At 45.0% G+C, this 19,462-nt stretch overlaps 1 protein-coding gene across 1 annotated transcript in view; it reads right to left on the bottom strand.

Annotated features, from left to right (window-relative positions):
* The window catches only part of LOC144756388 (general transcription factor 3C polypeptide 4-like), a 48,645-nt gene that overhangs the window by 13,364 nt on the left and 15,819 nt on the right, over positions 1 to 19,462 (bottom strand). The window contains exon 2 of the mRNA XM_078646173.1: positions 12,044 to 13,825. Within this exon, the coding sequence (XP_078502299.1) occupies positions 12,044 to 13,825 (1,782 nt within the window). The remainder of the gene's footprint in view (positions 1 to 12,043; positions 13,826 to 19,462) is intronic.

The following is a 19,462-nucleotide window of genomic DNA, read 5'->3' on the forward strand; positions in this document are numbered from 1 at the left end:
TATAGTATCCATCTTGCCAATCGATTTTGTTAATCTTGAATAAAAAATCTCCTGTGTCTTTTATAAAAGATTCCAAGTTCACCACATGCTCCTGTAAAAAATAGTCGATGTACCTGGATAGATTTTCAAGTGGGCCATCACAGGCTGCAATTATTGGACGACCAGGAGGCTTTGCACGGTCCTTATGTATCTTTGGTATAAAGTAAATTACAGGTGTCTTGGGGAATTCTTTTTCAAGTACTTAAACTCGTCATTGTTTAACAACCCCAAACTTTTCCAAGCCAGTAATTAAGTACATAGGTCATCTTGCATACGTTTGTAATTCAGTGGTGTACTGGTGACATAGCATTGGTTATCTCCTAGGTGTTTGTTTGCTTCGATAAGGTATTCAGAAAGGGGTCACAACACAATATTCCCTCCTTTGTCCGAATTTCTTATTACTACCTTATCTTCTTTTTTCAGTTTGTCGACTAATCGACCATATTTAATTTCTTCATTTGAACGTTGTCTTTTTGTGGATTGGATTCTCCTATTTAATTTTTTCACTTGTGCCACTACAATTTCATTGAAGACATCTATCGAATCTTTAATCATGACTGGCACAAATTTAGACTTGATTTTGAACGGTGTTTCCGGTTTGGTGTTACCAAGGCTGCGTACTTTTTTGCAAAATTGGGAAAGGTTCTCCAAAGATCTCTCTTTCCTGTGACATTTCACCTTGCAGCGCCGAATCTGGTAAGTTGATGATACTTTGGGCCGCAGCCAAAGTCTCAAAATCACTGGACGACAAATTAGAATTCTTGTTTCCTGTCTCAACCATGGCTGTATTTTTTGATTTGCCCCTCGTTTGCAGCTTATGGAATTTCTGGAGCTTTAGTTTGCGAATAAACTAGTAAATGTCAGCTCTGGTCCGTGTATATTGGAAGTTGGATTCTGGGCAATATGATAGACCTAGTGACAGCAATTGCTTCTGTTATCTACCGTATTGCCTTCAACTCAATTGCTGAGTTTTTTTAGTTTTTTGATTATGTCTTCTATCTTCTGTGTTCATGTTTTTTAAACCTTTTCTGAATTTAGATAAATATGTAAATACACGAATCCTATGTATAATATCAGTCACTTCATACACTGTATTGTTCTTCATAATGAATATGCTACTTACCAGTATGCATCTGTTCTTGGCATGTAGGGCTGCTAACATTCATATCTTAGCATTAGATCGCCGCCTAGTGTTGGGCTCGGATGATTGCACATTGCACGACAGCTCAACCTGGCGATCTGGCTCCTGAAGTCCTAGAGTTTGGATACCTTAACCTACCTCCAGAATGCATGAGTATCATCAAGGAGGCGAGGAAACCAACTACTAGAGCATGCTATGCTGCTAAGTGGAAGCGTTTTGTCATCTACTGTACGTCCAATGACATCAACCCACTAGATGCATCTATTCCCAACATCATCTGCTATCTGTTACATCTCTACAAGTGCAATCTGGCGTACACTTCCATTAGGATACATCTCTCAGCCATAGCGGCTTATCTTCAGAACAGGCAGCACCTCTCTGTCTTCAGAGTGCCCGCCATTAAAGCCTTCCTTGAAGGTCTGAAGAGAGTCATTCCCCCAAGAACACCACCAGCTCCGGTGTGGAACCTCAACGTCGTTCTCACCAGACTGATGGGGCCACCATTTGAGCCACTGCACTCGTGTGAGCTCCAATTCCTTACGTGGAAAGTGGCCTTTCTGATAGCTATTACGTCTCTGAGGCGTGTCAGTGAGCTGCAAGCGCTCACCATACAAGAGCCGTTCATTCAAATTCACCCAAATAGGGTAGTGCTACGCACTAACCCTAAATTCCTTCCTAAGGTGGTGTCACAGTTTCATCTTAACCAAACTATTGACTTACCAGCATTCTTTCAAAACCCGCAAACGGTGGCGGAAAGAATGCTCCATACCTTAGATGTACGGAGGGCGTTGATGTACTACATAGACAGAACACAACCCTTTAGAAAGACAAAACAACTCTTTGTTGCCTTCGCACCACAACACAAAGGCAACCCAATTTCCAAAGCAGGGATAGCCAGGTGGATTGTTAAGTGCATCCAGATATGTTATCAGAAAGCCAAGCGCACTTTAACAATACCCCCCAGAGCGCACTCCACACGCAAACTGGGGGCATCCATGGCTTTCCTAGGGAACATTCCTTTAGAGGATATTTGCAGAGCAGCCACGTGGGTCACACCACATACCTTCACAAAACACTACTGTGTTGATGTGCATTCCAAGCAGCAAGCAGCTGTAGGACAGGCTGTTCTCAAGACACTTTTTCAGGTTTCTGCAGCTGGCACGGGCAACCGCCGCTGATGGAGGGACTGCTATGTATTCTATGCTAAGATATGAATTTAGCAGCCCACATGCCTCGAACTGAATATGCTACTTACCAGTATGCATCTGTTCTTGGCATGTAGGGCTGCTAACATTCATATCGCCCGCCCTCCTCCCCGGTGCCTGTCGCAGCTGCAGATATACTATTGTATTTATTCATTAGCATGGACATCCTTTACACTTTCACTCCATCTCCTGCCACAATGGCGAAAAACAATCTGGGGATGGAGCCGATGCCCATGCGCACTGTAGTCCAGGGGAGGAGCCACCTATCTCAGGATACTTCGAAGACTCTTCCAGGACAACAATGTGCAATCATCCGAGCCCAACACTAGGCGGCGATCTAATGCTAAGATATGAATGTTAGCAGCCCACATGCCTCGAACACTGTTATTGTAACAAAAAAAGAGAAATATACAAAAAATCTACAAAAAGATATATAAACATTTTTCGTATGTAAAACATAAATCATTAATAAAATTTAATATCAAATAAGTTATCCTTTTGAAGTGTCTTACTACAATTGGAGGATAGATGTTGATATACCCAAACATTCGAATATTGATATCTAAAAAAGAATCTGTACTACTTGGCTATAGACCTTTTCCAAATGTCTTGTTCCTTCCCTATGTATAGCAAGTAGAACTATAACATATAGGGGTCCCCTTTTTCTAAAATATTAGCAATTGCTTCTCCGCCACTGTGAGGGTTACTTCGGACAAATTGATGATGGTATTGGCGTTTGTTCCCACCTCCACCATATTGTCTCTTTCTCCTCTCATTGATTTTTGTTTTTCTTTTTCAATGAGCCCCGATTCCAACTTCCTCGCACTGTCGCGTTTCTTCTGGGCGGTCCTCCTCTCCCTCCTGCTGCGCCGTTTTTTGCCGGCTGCACTGTGGTTGCAGATCGTAGAGTCTCCCGCCTGCTCTGCCGTATATACTCCAATTCCTCCCCCATCGTAGGTTTAATGGCATTGCTGTTTCCCTCTCCTTCATCTGAGCCACTTTCTGTATATACACTTGACCCCGAGATTGAGGAGGTTTCAGGTGCAGAGCTCGCTGCTTGCTGGACTCCGCCACTAGGTTGATTAGGCATTTTACCTGCATTCTGCCTCACCACATCATATTTTCTAGAAAACGTGAAAATCCTTCCATTTTCGTAGTCCTCCTTGTCTCGTCTAAATTTGTTCGTTTTGCGCACTTTTATTTTTTCTTCCTCTTTTTGTAAGCGTTGTTCCATTTCTTGCTCAAACTTGTCTTTGATTTCTTGTGAGTCACTAAGCGCCTCTATTTCTCTGCGCAGCAGATCAATATTCGGCAGAATTTCATCGCGGTCAGTTTCCGCGTGCCTTACTAGAATCTCCACCAACCTCCTGGAGTGATCTAAATTGCACTCTGCCCATTCAGCCATTAGGCGGGGGTTTGGTGTATCGTAGTTAGGGGCTATCATTATCCTAAGCCCTCGAGGTATGCGATTAACATCCAGATAGCCACGTAAAGATTTGGCCTCCCACCATTTGGCTGTTTCTCTGCGCATTAGTTTCTCTAGCGCTTTATATTTGTCTTTTATTCCTGTCCCCCCGGCAGCAATGTTTAAGCCGGTAACTGTCTCTGTCTGCTTTGGCTGCACTGCCTCGTCAGAGAACATTCCTGCCGCTGCATGTTCGCGGTTCTTTACTGCTGCCGCCATGGCAAAATTGCACGCATTGGTCTTTGCCGCTTTTCGCCACTGTTTGCTTTGCACACAGATATCGGGCTTCTTTTCTTTTGCCCGTAGCTACTTGGGCGCACACCTCCTTACCTGCTGTTTGTTTCGGACTTGCCTCGCCCCCAGGGTCCGTTGCCGCTTACTCCAGCTGCCGAGCTCCCGCTCCTCCGAGCTTCGCCTGACTACCGGAAATGGGCGACTCCTTCTTCCTGGTCTCAGCAAAATTTCCGCCACAGCAGGGGGCTCCGAAGGTTTCCGTTTTCCGGCGCGTTTCAAAGCAAGGCACCTCAGTTACGCAAAAGCAGTTTGTAGAACGTCCGTACCTGCAACCTTCCATCTGTCTCCAGAGCCAACTTGTTGAGGAGGGGGTCTTCGTCGCTGGGGAAAGCTATCCAGCGCTATATACTGCAAGGCTCGCCTTCAACAAGACGAAAAGACGAGGAAGACCCAAATTTAGTGCAAGTTTTTCAAATATTTATTCCTGTGCTTGCCATATCGTCACGACGCGTTTCGGCAGATCCCTGCCTTGATCACATGACAACAGTGTCGTGAGATACACCTCCATTTAAAGTGACAGTGCAACAATAGGCATAGAAGAAATACTGTCAGTATTTTCTCATTTTACATTTTTGTATAATACATGTACCAAACTGACAGCGTTTCTAAATTAGATAGCAAGTGTAAAATACATAATACAAAATTTTTTATATTTTTAAATAATGGTTTAAAGTGACATTCGTGCTTAAATGCAGTAACTTTTAGCTTCTGTATATCGAATGGCCAAACTCCTAATAGTATACAGTTAATTTGGCAAAATTACTTACAACTTTTTGACACTTTACCTCTGTCAATATCAAATTACGAATCTAGTACCACATTTGATATCTAAACCATCATTGTATGCGTTTGATCTAAATGCCTATAAAATATACACAGTGCATCCCCAGAACCTAACCCTTAAACGAATTATTTCTCATGTTATTATTTTGTGCATATTTTTCATTTTTTTTTTTTTTTTTTATTAAAACCAACGAACAGAAAAGTGCTCTCTAAACAAGTGAATAAGACAAAAAAGTATATATACACACACATATATACACACACCTCTATATATATATATACACACACCTATATATATATATATACACACACCTATATATATATATATACACACATATATATATATATATATATATATATATATATATATATATATATATATATATACACACACACACACATTTTAGAAAAACTGCGGGGTGGGGGCGCAATGGAAAAGCAGGTTGTGAATAAGCAATAGGAGGCACGAGACCGCAGCATAAAAGGGTGGCACGGGGGAGAAGCAAACGAGGAAGTCAGCAACAGGGAAAACACGGGAGAAGGAGCGAGTCACCACAAACGCAACTGCAAACAGAGCAGGGGAAGGTAAGAGAAAAACAGGAAGAAGAGCCCCCGGAAAACGCATACTCTGATGGGGATGCTTAACCTAAACAAGCATTGGAAATGCAATAGGTCTCGCATCATTAGAGTTAGTGCTTTTAGAATTGTTTATGGGTTTTTGTTGTAAATCTTTAGCATTTTTGTTTCCTGTAGCCAATGGTAAAGAATTACAAATAAAAAAAGCCATTAACATTCCAAAATGTTTGTCTTTTTTTATTTTATTTTTTTAAATGAAGTGTATGCTTGTTTGTGTGTGATGTGTTGTGTTATTGAACCCAAAATATAACTCGCTGAGAGGTAGCCCAAAACTGGTCGTGTGGCACAGCATATAATGCACAGTATTTTAGGTCACGTGTAAGTCAAACATATAATTACTTACGTCATTACTAGTTACAATTTGTGGGTCGCACCTTTTTCAGAGCAACCCTCACACACATTTTTCAGCCCACCTGAAGGGTTCGTACTAAGAATTTCCAACCAGAGCTTCATTCGGAAACTTTTAAAATGTTGAGAGTAGAACGGAGGAAAGGACACAGTAGAACAGTCTGAATCATGCAGACTCGCTCATTCTATATATATTTGTTGTTTGTGCTTCAGTCAGCCTTTCTGATATTGGCACGGGTTGCCCTGCTGTGAGGTTATGGGCATAGCACCGGTAGAATTTCACTTTTAATTTTAAGGAAACCTAGAATTGTAAGAAATTGCCCCGGTGCGGTTGCTAAGGTGATGGCAGTGTTCTTTTGTTTAACGCACTAGGAGGGGGGAGGAGAGTGCAACCAAGAAGTGAGGGGGCGGAGCTGGGGGAGGCTGTGAGAGAGAGAGTGGGGAGGAGAGTAGGAGGAGGAGGGGGGAGGAGAGTAGGAGGAGGAGGGGGCCCAAAAGAGACAAGACGGAGGGAAGTCAGAGAAGGGGAGGGGGGAGGAGAAATGCGACACGGCGGGCTTTTATTTTTTTATTTTAAATGAAGTGTATGCTTGTTTGTGTGTGATGTGTTATTGAACGCAAATATAACTCGCTGAGAGGTAGCCCAAAACTGGTTTGACCTCTGACCCTATGCATCGATAACACCTTTCGGTCCCCCATTTTGCATTCGTTGTTATGTCATAACAATGTCATTCTAAGTTATGTTTCCCAAGGTCCTTTGCTGGGTTATATGTGTGACGCAAGATCACACCAACTCTGTGCCTTACTGCGCTATTCACAATAAAATACATCCAATTAAAGCAGAGATGGCGGTAAGGATGCCTGCGTGACCTGTTCAGCTTAATTAGTGGCCCCTTCAAAATCTGTAGCTTGAGGGTGGTGTAGGCGTGCGTTTGGTGCGCTTTTGTAAGAGGGGGTGGCCAAAACACGTCAAGAAAAAAAACACAGCCAGCAGAAGTGAAATAATGGAACACTCAGTGTAAAATGAGGTAAGCATGCCCACGCCTCCTGGGCAGGAGTAAAGCACGCATTCTCCCCTTCCAAGGGCTGTAATTAACCCCCCACCACCTGCCGCGCAGCTCAGTAAACAGCAATTAAGATAATCTCATCTTCCTGATTTAAACACCGGGCGCCGCTTGGTAACCGACGGCTGGCACGGGGCGTGCCTGGGATCCGTGCCAGTTCTCGCCGTGTGCACGACGGATCAGTGGCATGAGGGGGCGTGGAAGGACTGTGCGACAGAAGTGTGACCTGAGCTGGCCGAGTTGCGTGTGAGGACGTCTGTGAAACAAAGAGCATTGCACAGAAACGGAAATGACGACATGGAATGTTTTGCTTTGAGCGCACAAGACTACGTTCAATAACTAACAGTAACCCATAACACTGGACTAACCTTGGGTTCTGGAGCTGCGTGCTGGCCAGCGTAAAGTGCCTCGACGCCTCACTAGGGGTAGTAAGCACTACATAAATACAATTACAATTTACTATGTAAGAGATCCAGCGTGCAATGGCTGCGAGGATCTGACACGAGGAGAATGCAATGAGAAATTGCCCCGGTGCGGTTGCTAAGGTGATGGCAGTGTTCTTTTTTTTTTTTAACGCACTAGGAGGGGGGAGGAGAGTAGGAGGAGGAGGAGGAGGGGGGAGGAGAGTAGGGGAGGCACGGCCTAGCGGCCGTGCAACCAAGAAGTGAGGGGGCGGAGCTGGGGGAGGCTGTGAGAGAGAGAGTGGGGAGGAGAGTAGGAGGAGGAGGGGGGAGGAGAGTAGGAGGAGGAGGAGGAGGGGGGAGGAGAGTAGGGGAGGCACGGCCTAGCGGCCGTGCAACCAAGAAGTGAGGGGGCGGAGCTGGGGGAGGCTGTGAGAGAGAGAGTGGGGAGGAGAGTAGGAGGAGGAGGGGGGAGGAGAGTAGGAGGAGGAGGGGGCCCAAAAGAGACAAGACGGAGGGAAGGCAGAGAAGGGGAGGGGGGAGGAGAAATGCGACACGGCGGGCAGGGGAGGGGGCGGAGCGGGGAGAGGGTGTGAAAGCAGCAGGGGCAGGCAGGCGGCTGGGGGCATGTGCACGCGCTTTTAAGCGCATGCGCATTGAGCTTGAATTTCACGGGCACTGCAAGGAATCGCCACGATTCCTTGCAAGTTGGTTAAAGACTGTTTAAGCCCCCATAGTCTCGCAAGCTCGATGCGCATGCGCATCGACAGGCGAGACCTAAAAAGCGAGGAGGGAAATGACACAAGTCAGCCAGTCAAGAGAGTGGTAAAGAGACTATGCTCCAGGGGAGGAACAAACAAGATGGACAAGGAAAGGCAATGAATAAGAAGCAAGGAAATTAGAGTAACAATAAAGCTAACCAATGGGCGGGATGAAAGTCCCTGTAAGCTTTTTGTTAACTCACGATTGGTCTTTTGCAACAAGACACCTTGCAGCCTCAGCCTATTAAATAACCATTGCATGTCTTGACACAGAAACTCAAGGCCAGATGTACGACGCTTGCATTTTGCGACTCCCAAATTGCCTTGCAACTCGCAAAATGCAATTTACAACAGTGTCTCAGACACTGTTTGCGATTCTCAATGGGGTCGCAAAGTGCATGCCTCATCAATATTCATGAGGCAAGCACAATTGGCGACCCCATTGGAAAAGGCTAGCACTCACAGGGATGGTGGCCTGCTGGGGTCAGCAGAGCACCATGTCTGACTGCTTTTTCAATAAAGCAGGTTTTTTTTTTTTTTTTTTATGCATCCCGTTTTCCTTAAAGGAGAACAGGATGCATTTAAAAGAGAAAAATTTAACTTTTCAGTTTCATTTTTTAAGGGCAGGCAGTGGTCCCAGGAAAATATTTCCTAAAAAATATTTTCGCATCCACTCACAAAGGGGAAGGGGTCTCCTGGGGACCCATTCCCGTTTGCGAATGGTTTACCACCGACTTGAAGTAGGTGGTAAACTGCGAGTGTTTTGCAACCGAAAACAATGGTACATACCATTTGGACTCGCTATTAGGAAGGGACGCCTTTGGCACGCCCCTTCCTAACAGCGAGTCGCAAACTCTATTTTGCGAGTCACAGGCTCGCAAAATAGCATTGGTACATACCACCACCATTTTTTGCGGTTGCAAAGAAGTTGAATACCCTTTTGCAACCACAAAAACAGTTGTACATCTGGCCCAAAGTCTTTTTCAGATGCATTTGAATGAATTAAGAAATACAACACTCCTATTTTGCCTTTGGATGAAAGTCTAGTGCTTATGTTTTATTATTATTTTCGAACAAGTCACTGTATTGTACCATAGCATGTATACAGCAGTCATAACGGCACGTTGGCATTCGTTCAGAATGTGAACAAGTTCAACTCTTTGTCATAATCAGACAAGTCCCCATTTTAGGCTTAAATAGAAGACTCCCAAACAATGCGAAGCCAGAAACATTTTTAAATTCTGGTTTAGAGTGTCCAGATTACTCCAGTCACTACTGATAGACCTGTGTATCACAAGTGCTAACAGAAGCTCTAGCAACCCTGCTCCTTAAGATTCAAAGTCATCACTTTCTACCGACCGGGACACAGCCTCCTCTCTTGGCACTCAGAATTTAAGGCAGGTCCCCTTACTGGTTCCTTAGAAACAGACTTTCACCAGGTTTTTGGTTTTAGTGTTTTTCTGCTTTGGAATTGCCCATTCCAAGTTTTTTTTCCCCTCTCTCCTTCAGAAATTCTCCAAGTCTTTTGTTTGAATTATTACACCTCAATGTCATCTTTTCACAAATGCTTCTTTTCCCACCTAGTCTGTTAAAACAGCTCTCTCACCTTCATGGATTCAAACTTTTATCAGGCCCTTGTGAGGTAGTCAGCTTCCTCTCTTAGTGACCCAGTGCATCTGTACTGGGCACATTTTGAATGATTACAGCAGCCTGGAGTTAGACTGGTGGACAACAGCAACATGTAACTACCTTTAGGCACAATATTTGCCAGGCTGCTGGGTGACAGTTTGGCTTTCAGGGGGCAAGGCGTTCATGAAAGAGGTGTAAAGGTACAGGCAGACTTGCAGCGCGGTGCCTCTTTAAAGAAAATGAGGAGTGAATCTACTGTTGATTTAAGGTAAGGCACAGAGGGTGGCGTTAAGATCTACTTTTTATATTGCAGAACACAGACCTGCAGAAACTTTTATGACCCCTGATCAAGGACCTAGACTGTTTACATTCTCTCTAGTTGCTAAGCACTGCTCTATGAGACTGGGTTCTGGGGTGCTTTAATAGCGGTTTATTGTGGTAAATTATAGCAGGTTCAGATTGAATCAGGGTAAAGAGGGGGGGGGGGGAGAGGACTTTATGCATATGGGCACTTCTTGAGTAATATGAGGTTCAGAATGTCAGTAAGTTCATTTTGAAACAATTGTTGATGTTTTTGAAGTAACGTTGGGGACAATAGATTTCCAGAGTGCTACGCAGTCACAATGCAGTGCACTGTTGTGGCAGATAGGTCTTTTGGTGGTGACAGATGTGAAATAGGGGTGGCGCTAGACTATCCACGTGCTTCGCTTGGGCAGCCTAAGCATGTGGCAACCTTGCTGAATGCTCACAATATGCACAAATTAACCGCCTTTTGCTTTTTTTAAATTTTTTATGATCTGCAGTGTCTGCCTACGATCGGACATGTTTTTTTCCCCTGCCTTTCTCAAACACAAAGTTGACTCCCCTTTCTTAGGGCACTAAAATTAATCTAGTGCAAGTCTTTTGTGTGTGAAAACTTCACCAGTGAGTTTGAATTCTATGTGCACACTTGTCAGGTTGGGGCGAAACCTCTCCAGTTCTGATAATTCTGGCTTGTAGTAAAGCTAAAAGGCACTTATGATTTTGTGATGTGTGGGTCTTCAGTGGAGTAAATTTAGAACAAGATAATTAAAGTAAGATAGATTACGTGGAAGTAGCCTGGCAGCTTTTGATGGTTCGTTCCTCCATTGTCTCCCATGTTGCGTCCTATACTAGGCTTCTGAGATCCTAGAATAAAGGTACTTCATGCAAAGAGTTTTCAGATAAATGGTCTTTTCGTTGTAGTGCTCTTTTTTGTCTGGGATTAGTTTGATACCCAACTCGGTGGTGTTAAGTTTTGCTCCACAATGTTCTCTACGCAAGCAGAGTCCCCTATTTAATTATTCTGCAAGTGTCAGTGGCCCAACAGGAGGGCACCCTCCACGCCTCTTCTTCACTTCAGCAGGTTCATCATTTTGAACGAGCTGCATCCGTGCTCTTGCAGAAAGCCTTTGGCCTGCATTTAATTTGTCAGTGCATGCGCTATAATCTTGTGCATTGATAATTGAATTACCACTCCTGGTATAAGCAGTATTAGCATAAATGTACTTCTAAAGGCAAATAACTTGCGTTAAGTGGTTCAAAATGTAATGGTGTAGAATTAGCAGCAACGTTTGGCTGGTCCTACATTCCAGTGTGGCATTTCCATGCATTTGCAGTGCAGTAAAATCACATTATTTCAAAATGAATTAAAGTGCTCAATGTGTGACTAGCAATGTCCTGAACAAATTTAACCCCACTGGTGTACAAACCCTATCATCCCTAAACGTGGATAGTAATGTTTTCACAGAAGACCAAAAGGGCACCACTTAGCAGAGCCCTTGAAACTCACTGACCCAACTGCTACTTCATCCTGGCTCTATACTTACCGTGGCGGACTCTGGTATGAAATCCAGGAGCAGTCAGTCATGCTTCAGACCATCTCGTTTTGTGACGTGCTACTCAGCTTGTTTTACATCAAGAGTGAAAGTACCTCCCTGTTCAATTCTGTGATGAGGGTGGAGGAGAAGCAGGTAACCGAAAGGTACAGAAATATTGTAGTTATGACCAACATTTTAGATCCTGGGAAGTAGAACTGGAAAGCGACCATTAACGAAAATGTATACGTCCACTGGCTAAAGCGATGGACTTTTCTTAAGGATCTTAAGAGCTCAGCCTTCAGGAGGGAGGGAAATGTCATCTTGGGGCTGGAAGGTTAGGGTTAGTTTATTTTTTATTAAGAATCAAATTAGAACACTTCATTAAGCAAGACTACCCAGTAAAACCTGAATTTGCAGTTAGCTCTCCCACGCGCCTTACCTTAGCGGTGCGGTCTTCGTGCTCCTCATCAGAGGTCAGGAAGTCGCAGACTCCTCTAGTTGGGATGCTGGTGTTCTCGACGATCCATGTGTGCATGTACACCTCTCCCAGGACACGTTTCATGCGCTCGCGGGTCAAATGCATTTCCACTGCTTCAATCTTCCCTTGTGTTTCCAAAAGCTTCTCCTCCATCATTTCCTGTACTTCAATTTCACTTGAAGGAGCTATATCTGTTGACTCTAAAGAGGTCTCTACTTCTTCTGACTTTATACTTTCCTGTTCCTCAGAAACTTTGCTCTCTTCTGCACCAGTATCGGTTATCAGGACTTTAGTTTCATTGTGCAATGGCCTCCAAGGAGGGTCTGGGGGAGACTTCTTTAATGACTGGCAATATATTCTAAGCAGGAACAACCTCAAACGCCAAAAGTATGGAGCCCCATCCTCGATCTTTTTATCTAAGGCTTCTTGTAAGAACTGAGGGATTTGCCGGTCTTTTAAAATCTTCCATCGCACTATGTCAGTCAGATCCACCTGTTTGAACAAATTTTGGACAGGGGACTCAAGAAGCTGTGCCGCAGCTTCCTCAAATGTTTTCAGCATAATGAACTGAACTTGGTACGTCTTGGTAACAGGATGAAGACCATTGTTCATGCCCTCAGTGGTGATGCAGGCCAGGTAGGCTCCGCATGGGCTGACAGCAATGCCGTGGGTTTTTACGGAGCCGAAGATCTCGTGCACCTTGATCAACTGGTGTTCAAACCTCAGCGCCACATCAGTGAATATGGGGATTAGCTGCCGCACTTTTGCATCGCCTGAGCAGGTGTAAACTGTGCCGTTCTGCTTGTCAGCAGTCATTGAGACGATAGGTAACGAATGAAGTCCAGTAACGTGGGAGTTATGAACATTTAAACCTACTTTGGTGATTAGGAGCAGGCACCAGAAGACATAGGGGCCTCGAGCAGCCACCACCAGGCTGCAGTTGCATTTCTGGTAGGGGTGGTACAAAGGGAGGCATTGAACGCTGTGCACGGGCATCTGGTCGGCATCTTGCCAAAGCACCACCGGCTGCCTCAATGTGAAGTAGCCTTTGACTGCTTTCAGGTTGACAGGAAGGATTTTAACGGGTCCATGGTTGCTTCCTACTATTAGTCCACTCATTTTACGGTTACAATGCTCGTATTCCCACCAGGATAAGACACTAGGAGCACTGATTCCAGATTCAATAGTATTGCAGGAAGTGATGGATTCTTTACCTACAAAGGGGAGCTGAAACTGCCAGACTGCAATGTTTCCATTCTCGAAGAGGACTGCCAAAAGGACAGAGCCGACATCACGACACTGATTGTTCTGGTTCACCTGCTGAGTCGTGCAGATACCAGACCACTCCATGCGCACCGGTGTCTGCATGCTGTGACGCCTCTGAAATTCTGCAAAGTCCCCAAGTTCTCCTTTCGGGATGTCCCCTTTGCAGAGTTTGAAGTTGGCTTCGTAGAGCCGATCCCCATACAGCTCGGTCAGATCCACCAGCTGGACCCACTGCAATCGGTTCAGATTGGCTTGAACGGTCAGTCTATTGTCTAAAGTCAGCGCTGCTAAAAGACATCGCCCATTGGCATCGCAGCCCATTGGGGACCAGCTGGTGTACTTGAATCCTCGCATGGATGGTAAGGATTTCGTGTCTGGGTTGAACACTCTGTCCAGCATAAAAGTCTGGCTGACTGTTGGATCGCTGGAGCTGGCAAATTTTTGTTTACATTCTTCCACTTCATCTTTTATGCCGACCTGAAAGAAACCACATCATTAGTGAGGGATCCACAAAACACTAATAAAGTTTGCAAATAGCCATTTGTTTTTCTTAAGCACTGCCATTATTCACTTGCAGTTTTGTGGGGTTATATAAAACAGGTATTTTATAACAAAGCAATAGACACTTGCAGAATAGTTACCAACATGAAACGAACATGAAAGGTTTAAACTGTGCTAAGCAAAAGTCCAAACTGTAAACAATCCACAACAACAGCTCGTCAAAGTTTCACTCCAAAGACAGCCCCCCTGCACCTGAACTGCACCTAGCCCCTGGACCCTTAGTCTCACACTGACCCACCACAACCCCATCCCGGCTCCTGCTAACACAGTGCTGCGGCACTGTGCCACACACCTAGAAGCCTTCACCTGCATCGCCAGCAGATTCTCTTGCACTTCGCCTCCTCCAACACCAAACACAACCACCCCACCCAGCACCTCCTCTGCCCTTGCAAACTCCAACCAGCCACTACTTTCTCACGTCTCTACCTTCATGTGCATGCTCCTCAATAACGGCTCGATGAGCGAACACACTACAGATGTGGGACCTGCTGACCTAGACATTTTCTTCATGGAAACACACATGCCATTGCCGCAACTATCTGTAACAGCTACAAAATCATCACAAAAGAGGTCAACACACGCCGGAGGAGTAGTCACCATTATATTCAAAGACGCCTTCAGCTGCACCACTTTCGTGGACACTACTACCAGGTACATGGAGCACCTCTCCTTAAAGTTACTAGCCACATCTAACTTTAACATCTGCGGAATGCTCATATACATACAACCAGGACCCCGCACCAACTTTGTCAACATCACAGACTTCACCTTGCTCTTCATCAACGCAAGCACCAGCACCTACATCCTGCCTGGGAACCTAAACTTTCACTTAGATGACAGCACATACCTCATTTGACCATCCTCCTCGAGAGCCTCGAGAAGCGCGGTCTCGCTCAGCAGGCCACTAGACCCACCCATGCGGCCAGACACGCTACGGACCTTATCTTCTCCACCCTCAGCAACATCACGGTCTACAAACCTACACCTTTCACATGGACTAACTTAACTACGCCCTCATCAGCTTCAAAGTCACCATCCTGCATCGTACTAGACCCACCACCGTGGGACTTAGCGGTCACAGTTGGAACATCTCAGAGAATGTATGGGTTTCAACTCTCCCGGAGCACTGTCCCGAAATAAACAACACCCTAACCGACAATATCAAGAATTGCAATGCCTGGATCTGCACCTGCACAGGCATCTTGGTCCCACTGAAACGCTGCAAAACAGCAATAACACGGACACGGACACTGAAGAACTCTGGATGACGAAAAAGGCACTGCAAGCAACTGGAAGGTAAGTGGAGAAGGAACCACTACACCAAAGAAAGAGGTTTACAAGTCAGCTCAGAGAACCTACCAGTAGCAAATCCAGAAAACAGAGTGACCAGTCCTTGCAGAACGCATTAACACGGGTACGAACAGCAACAAGGAAATATTCTTCTTCATAAGAGCTTTCACCATGCCCGCTACCACAACATTCTGCCTCCAAAGACCTCTGCAACAACCTCTTGGATTTTTTCAACAAAATCACAGCCATGTATGCCAACTTAGACCCCAATAGGACCGCATCAATCTCAATGCAAGAGAAACAAACCCCGACCACGTGAAAGCCATCACCACAAAGGAGATCCCTGTAACAATGAAGTCCAACCACTCTGGAGCCCCCTCTGACCCAGGCCCCTACCACGCCTTCAGCAAAGGACTCTTCCCGCATTTGCGAGACACCACCATTGACGCTTCACCTTCCCAGAAGACTGGAAACAAGCAGTTTTCACCGCTTTATAGAAGAAACCCTCTGCGGACCCACCAAAGCTCTGAAGTATCAAGGTATCACCCTCCTACCCTACCTGGAAAATGTCCTTGAAAAAGCCATCAACAAGTGCCTCACACATCACCCTGACACCACAGTCTGGATTCAGACCAAACTATAGCACGGAAATGGCCTTCATCGCAGCAACAAACATCTGCATGATCCTAGAGAAAGGAGATACCGCAGCCCTCAACCTAGTGGACCCATCAACAGCATTTGACACAGTTGCACACCCTATGATCATCAGACAACACCACAAGACTGGCATTCAAGGACCCGCACTCGGCTGGATTTGCTCTTTCCCAACAGGGAGAACTCCAGCAGTCAACCTGGCTCTCTATTCCTCAAAAGCCAGAGAACTCGTCTGCGGAGTACTGTAAGGCTCACTTAGCCCCACCATCTTACACAAGCTACATGACCCCATTGACCAACATCAGCATCTTTTACGTCGATGGGATGCAACCAACGTAGTCCCTCTCGGCAAAAATCCCAAAACTAGGACAAGTTCACCGACTGCATGTCTGAAGTAGCCACATGGACTGCAAACCATCTAGACCACTGGAGACAGACTCATCCTAAACCTCTCACGCAAGACACACAACACCACACCTAAGGGAACTAGAGTGGCTCAAAGCTCTCAACAACACGGGCCCACCCGATCAGCCACATCTCCTTCCATCAACCAGTCAGGCACCTCTACTAAACCAGACTTCTACTTGCACATGCCCCCACACATACAGGCCCAGAACACGACAAACATTCTTTTACATTGATCCTGAAGAGTGGAACAACCTCCAACTGCACATCAGAGTCTCCTCCTCTCGTTTGTGGTTCCACAAGAAGCTTAAGACCTGGCTCTTAGACCAACACCCTAGCCCACCTTCGGTGCTAGGCTCTCACACCTGCACAGTGTCCTAATACTCTTGTGGGTGATTGAGCACTTTTATAAATGTATATAAACATTCCAGCTCACATATCTACTTTGTATTCATTCAAAACTGAAGAACACTGAGCATTGTAGAAGCATTTAACTTGGTTTTTAATTGTTTGGTGATTTGAAGAGCAAATATGTCCGCAAGAAGATTAAATAAGCAATATTCTAAGTCTAGAGCATAGCTATTACTCTGTAATTAATGTACTGGTGCATACAAGTCTAGGTAACAGCAGTTTGGGTGAATAGGCCCAATTATAAATACAATGGCTCAATTGGAGTGTGACCGCATAGTGTTGAGGGGTATATCACTGACCGATTAGATCAGTGTGGACAGCTTACTGGAAGGTCTGGCACGGAAGGACTGTCCGTTTATTTTCTAACACTTAAAGTGGACTTCCTCCTCCATTAGCACTGTGAAGGAGCCCTTCCATTCCCCTGGGCTACTCATTTCTAGCAGTCTATCTCCCAAATCAGATAATTTGCAGTTTCCATTTGTGATTTTGTGTGCAGAGAAGAATTTGGAGATAACCTTGTGAGTGCAGAAAACGAAGTTTCTAGTGAAGGCTTACAATACTGATTGTAAGTACTGTCGATTATGCCTTTCAGCTAGAAAAGGGTTAACACCTGTGGCTGTCTGTGGACACCCTGCATTTTATAGGTTCCAATCTTGGCAACTCTGGCCAGTTTTTAGGTTTCACCTAGGAGGCACATGTGCGGTCTTTCAAGGCATGCTGTATCTACCGTAAGGGCTTTCAGCATGCCCATCGGTTTCGATTAGTTCCTCATGTGCCTTTAGAAATTCCATTTTGGTTGGTCAATAGTTTACATTTGTCTCTCCTTTTGCTGTTGTGTCGACACCTTGGAGACTGGCCCCGTTACATGGATCCCTTCACTACTTTTTTTCTTTGTTTGAGCTTATATTGGCTTTCTGAATGCGCTCAGCCAAGGGCTGCAAATCAGGTCCTTATTTTGTTTTTCACAGTCCGCATCAGTGCATCACCAGCTCGGCACCAGTCCGTGTCACTCCGCACCACTACTTCAGTATCACTCAGCAGCACATGGGCACCACAACTCCAGCAGCTCAGCATCAGTAAGCCCCAGCGCAGCATCACCCAAGCATCAGTGCAGCGGCACAGCAGCACCACCTCCGTGTATCAGCACAGCACCAACTCAGCCCCAGTGCAGTACTACTTCTGCACCTATGCAGCACAAGAGGGCTAGAAAAATCAATACCTGCAGGTCTAGTAACTTGAATAATCTACTCGACCTAACTGTAATGTACTTCCTCCGTGAACTTCTCTCTATTTGTTTGATCCTAGGCAAATTTATTGTCTTAAGGAGCCGCCTTATTCTTCATTATCACGCAAGAAAGCACCTTCAAATATGCAAGTTTACTATTTCTGCAGTACAAAAGAAACTATTTACTAGACTAAATGTTTGCTCCATGTATAATAAGAATAAACCCACATATATGGTACACATGATCCCTGGCTTGCCTCTTAGCTCACTAATAGCATTGTCACCTGGGCAGGAATATTTCCCAGTCCATGTTTAAAAACTCACTTTTCATAAATCTAGTATGAAAGCATGATTTAGTAGTGCACTGTTATTTACAGATTGCACATTTTCCATTGAAATGGACACAAAACGTTCCCACTAACATGAAGCTTTACTTATCTATATAGCGCATACACAATGTTTGGAAATTGGGTTTCAGCGAAAATAGTTAACATTTTCACATCACGAAGTGTTCCAATTTGTTTTGATCCTATAAAAGTCTTTTTTCCACCATAGAATTACAATAATGTGTCTTCATAACTAGTGAAATATATGTGAAATGTTTGAACAGTTCACCAAATTGACTATTTTACTGCTGGGTTAGAAAATAAGCCTGCCATCTTACAGCCTTTAATTTTACATGCTTTGCACAGTTCTCTTCAGTCACAGAAAGAAAAGTAAATGTAGGAAGACAAACTGACATTTGACCTTTGTCTCTGAAAGCCTAGCAAATGTGACAACATAAGATTTAAAAAAAACAAAAAACACAGTTGATGGATAGAATGTAGAGCAATGTCATACATTCACCCCAGTACAAGGATCTGGGCCTAAATCCATCGTTTTTTTGCACTCCACACCACCCTGGGTTAGACACTGGCTATATGCAAATCAGCTCTGACCCTGTGCCTCATGGGAACAGTCCAGTCCGAACTACCAAGCCATGTCTTTCCCAGACCGGAATCAAGCATCCAAGGACCGGTTTCTGGCTATCAGCCTTCATCAGCCTGGATAGCTTGACTCCAGTGGTGTGGAGAGCCTGGGACTCACGTCTGAGCATCCCCAGCACACTCAGGGTGAAAATTGCAAAAAACACAGTTGGATAGAATGTAGAACAATGTCATACATTCACCCCAGTACAAGGATCTGGGCCTAAATCCATCGTTTTTTTGCACTCCACACCACCCTGGGTTAGACACTGGCTATATGCAAATCAGCTCTGACCCTGTGCCTCATGGGAACAGTCTAGTCCGAACTACCAAGCCATGTCTTTCCCAGACCGGAATCAAGCATTCAAGGACCGGTTTCTGGCTATCAGCCTTCATCAGCCTGGATAGCTTGACTCCAGTGGTGTGGAGAGCCTGGGACTCACGTCTGAGCATCCCCAGCACACTCAGGGTGAAAATTGCAAAAAACACAGTTGATGGATAGAATGTAGAACAATGTCATACATTCACCCCAGTACAAGGATCTGGGCCTAAATCCATCGTTTTTTTGCACTCCACACCACCCTGGGTTAGACACTGGCTATA

The sequence above is a fragment of the Lissotriton helveticus genome, chromosome 5_1, assembly GCF_964261635.1.
Source record: "Lissotriton helveticus chromosome 5_1, aLisHel1.1, whole genome shotgun sequence".
NCBI classification, from domain to species: domain Eukaryota; kingdom Metazoa; phylum Chordata; class Amphibia; order Caudata; family Salamandridae; genus Lissotriton; species Lissotriton helveticus.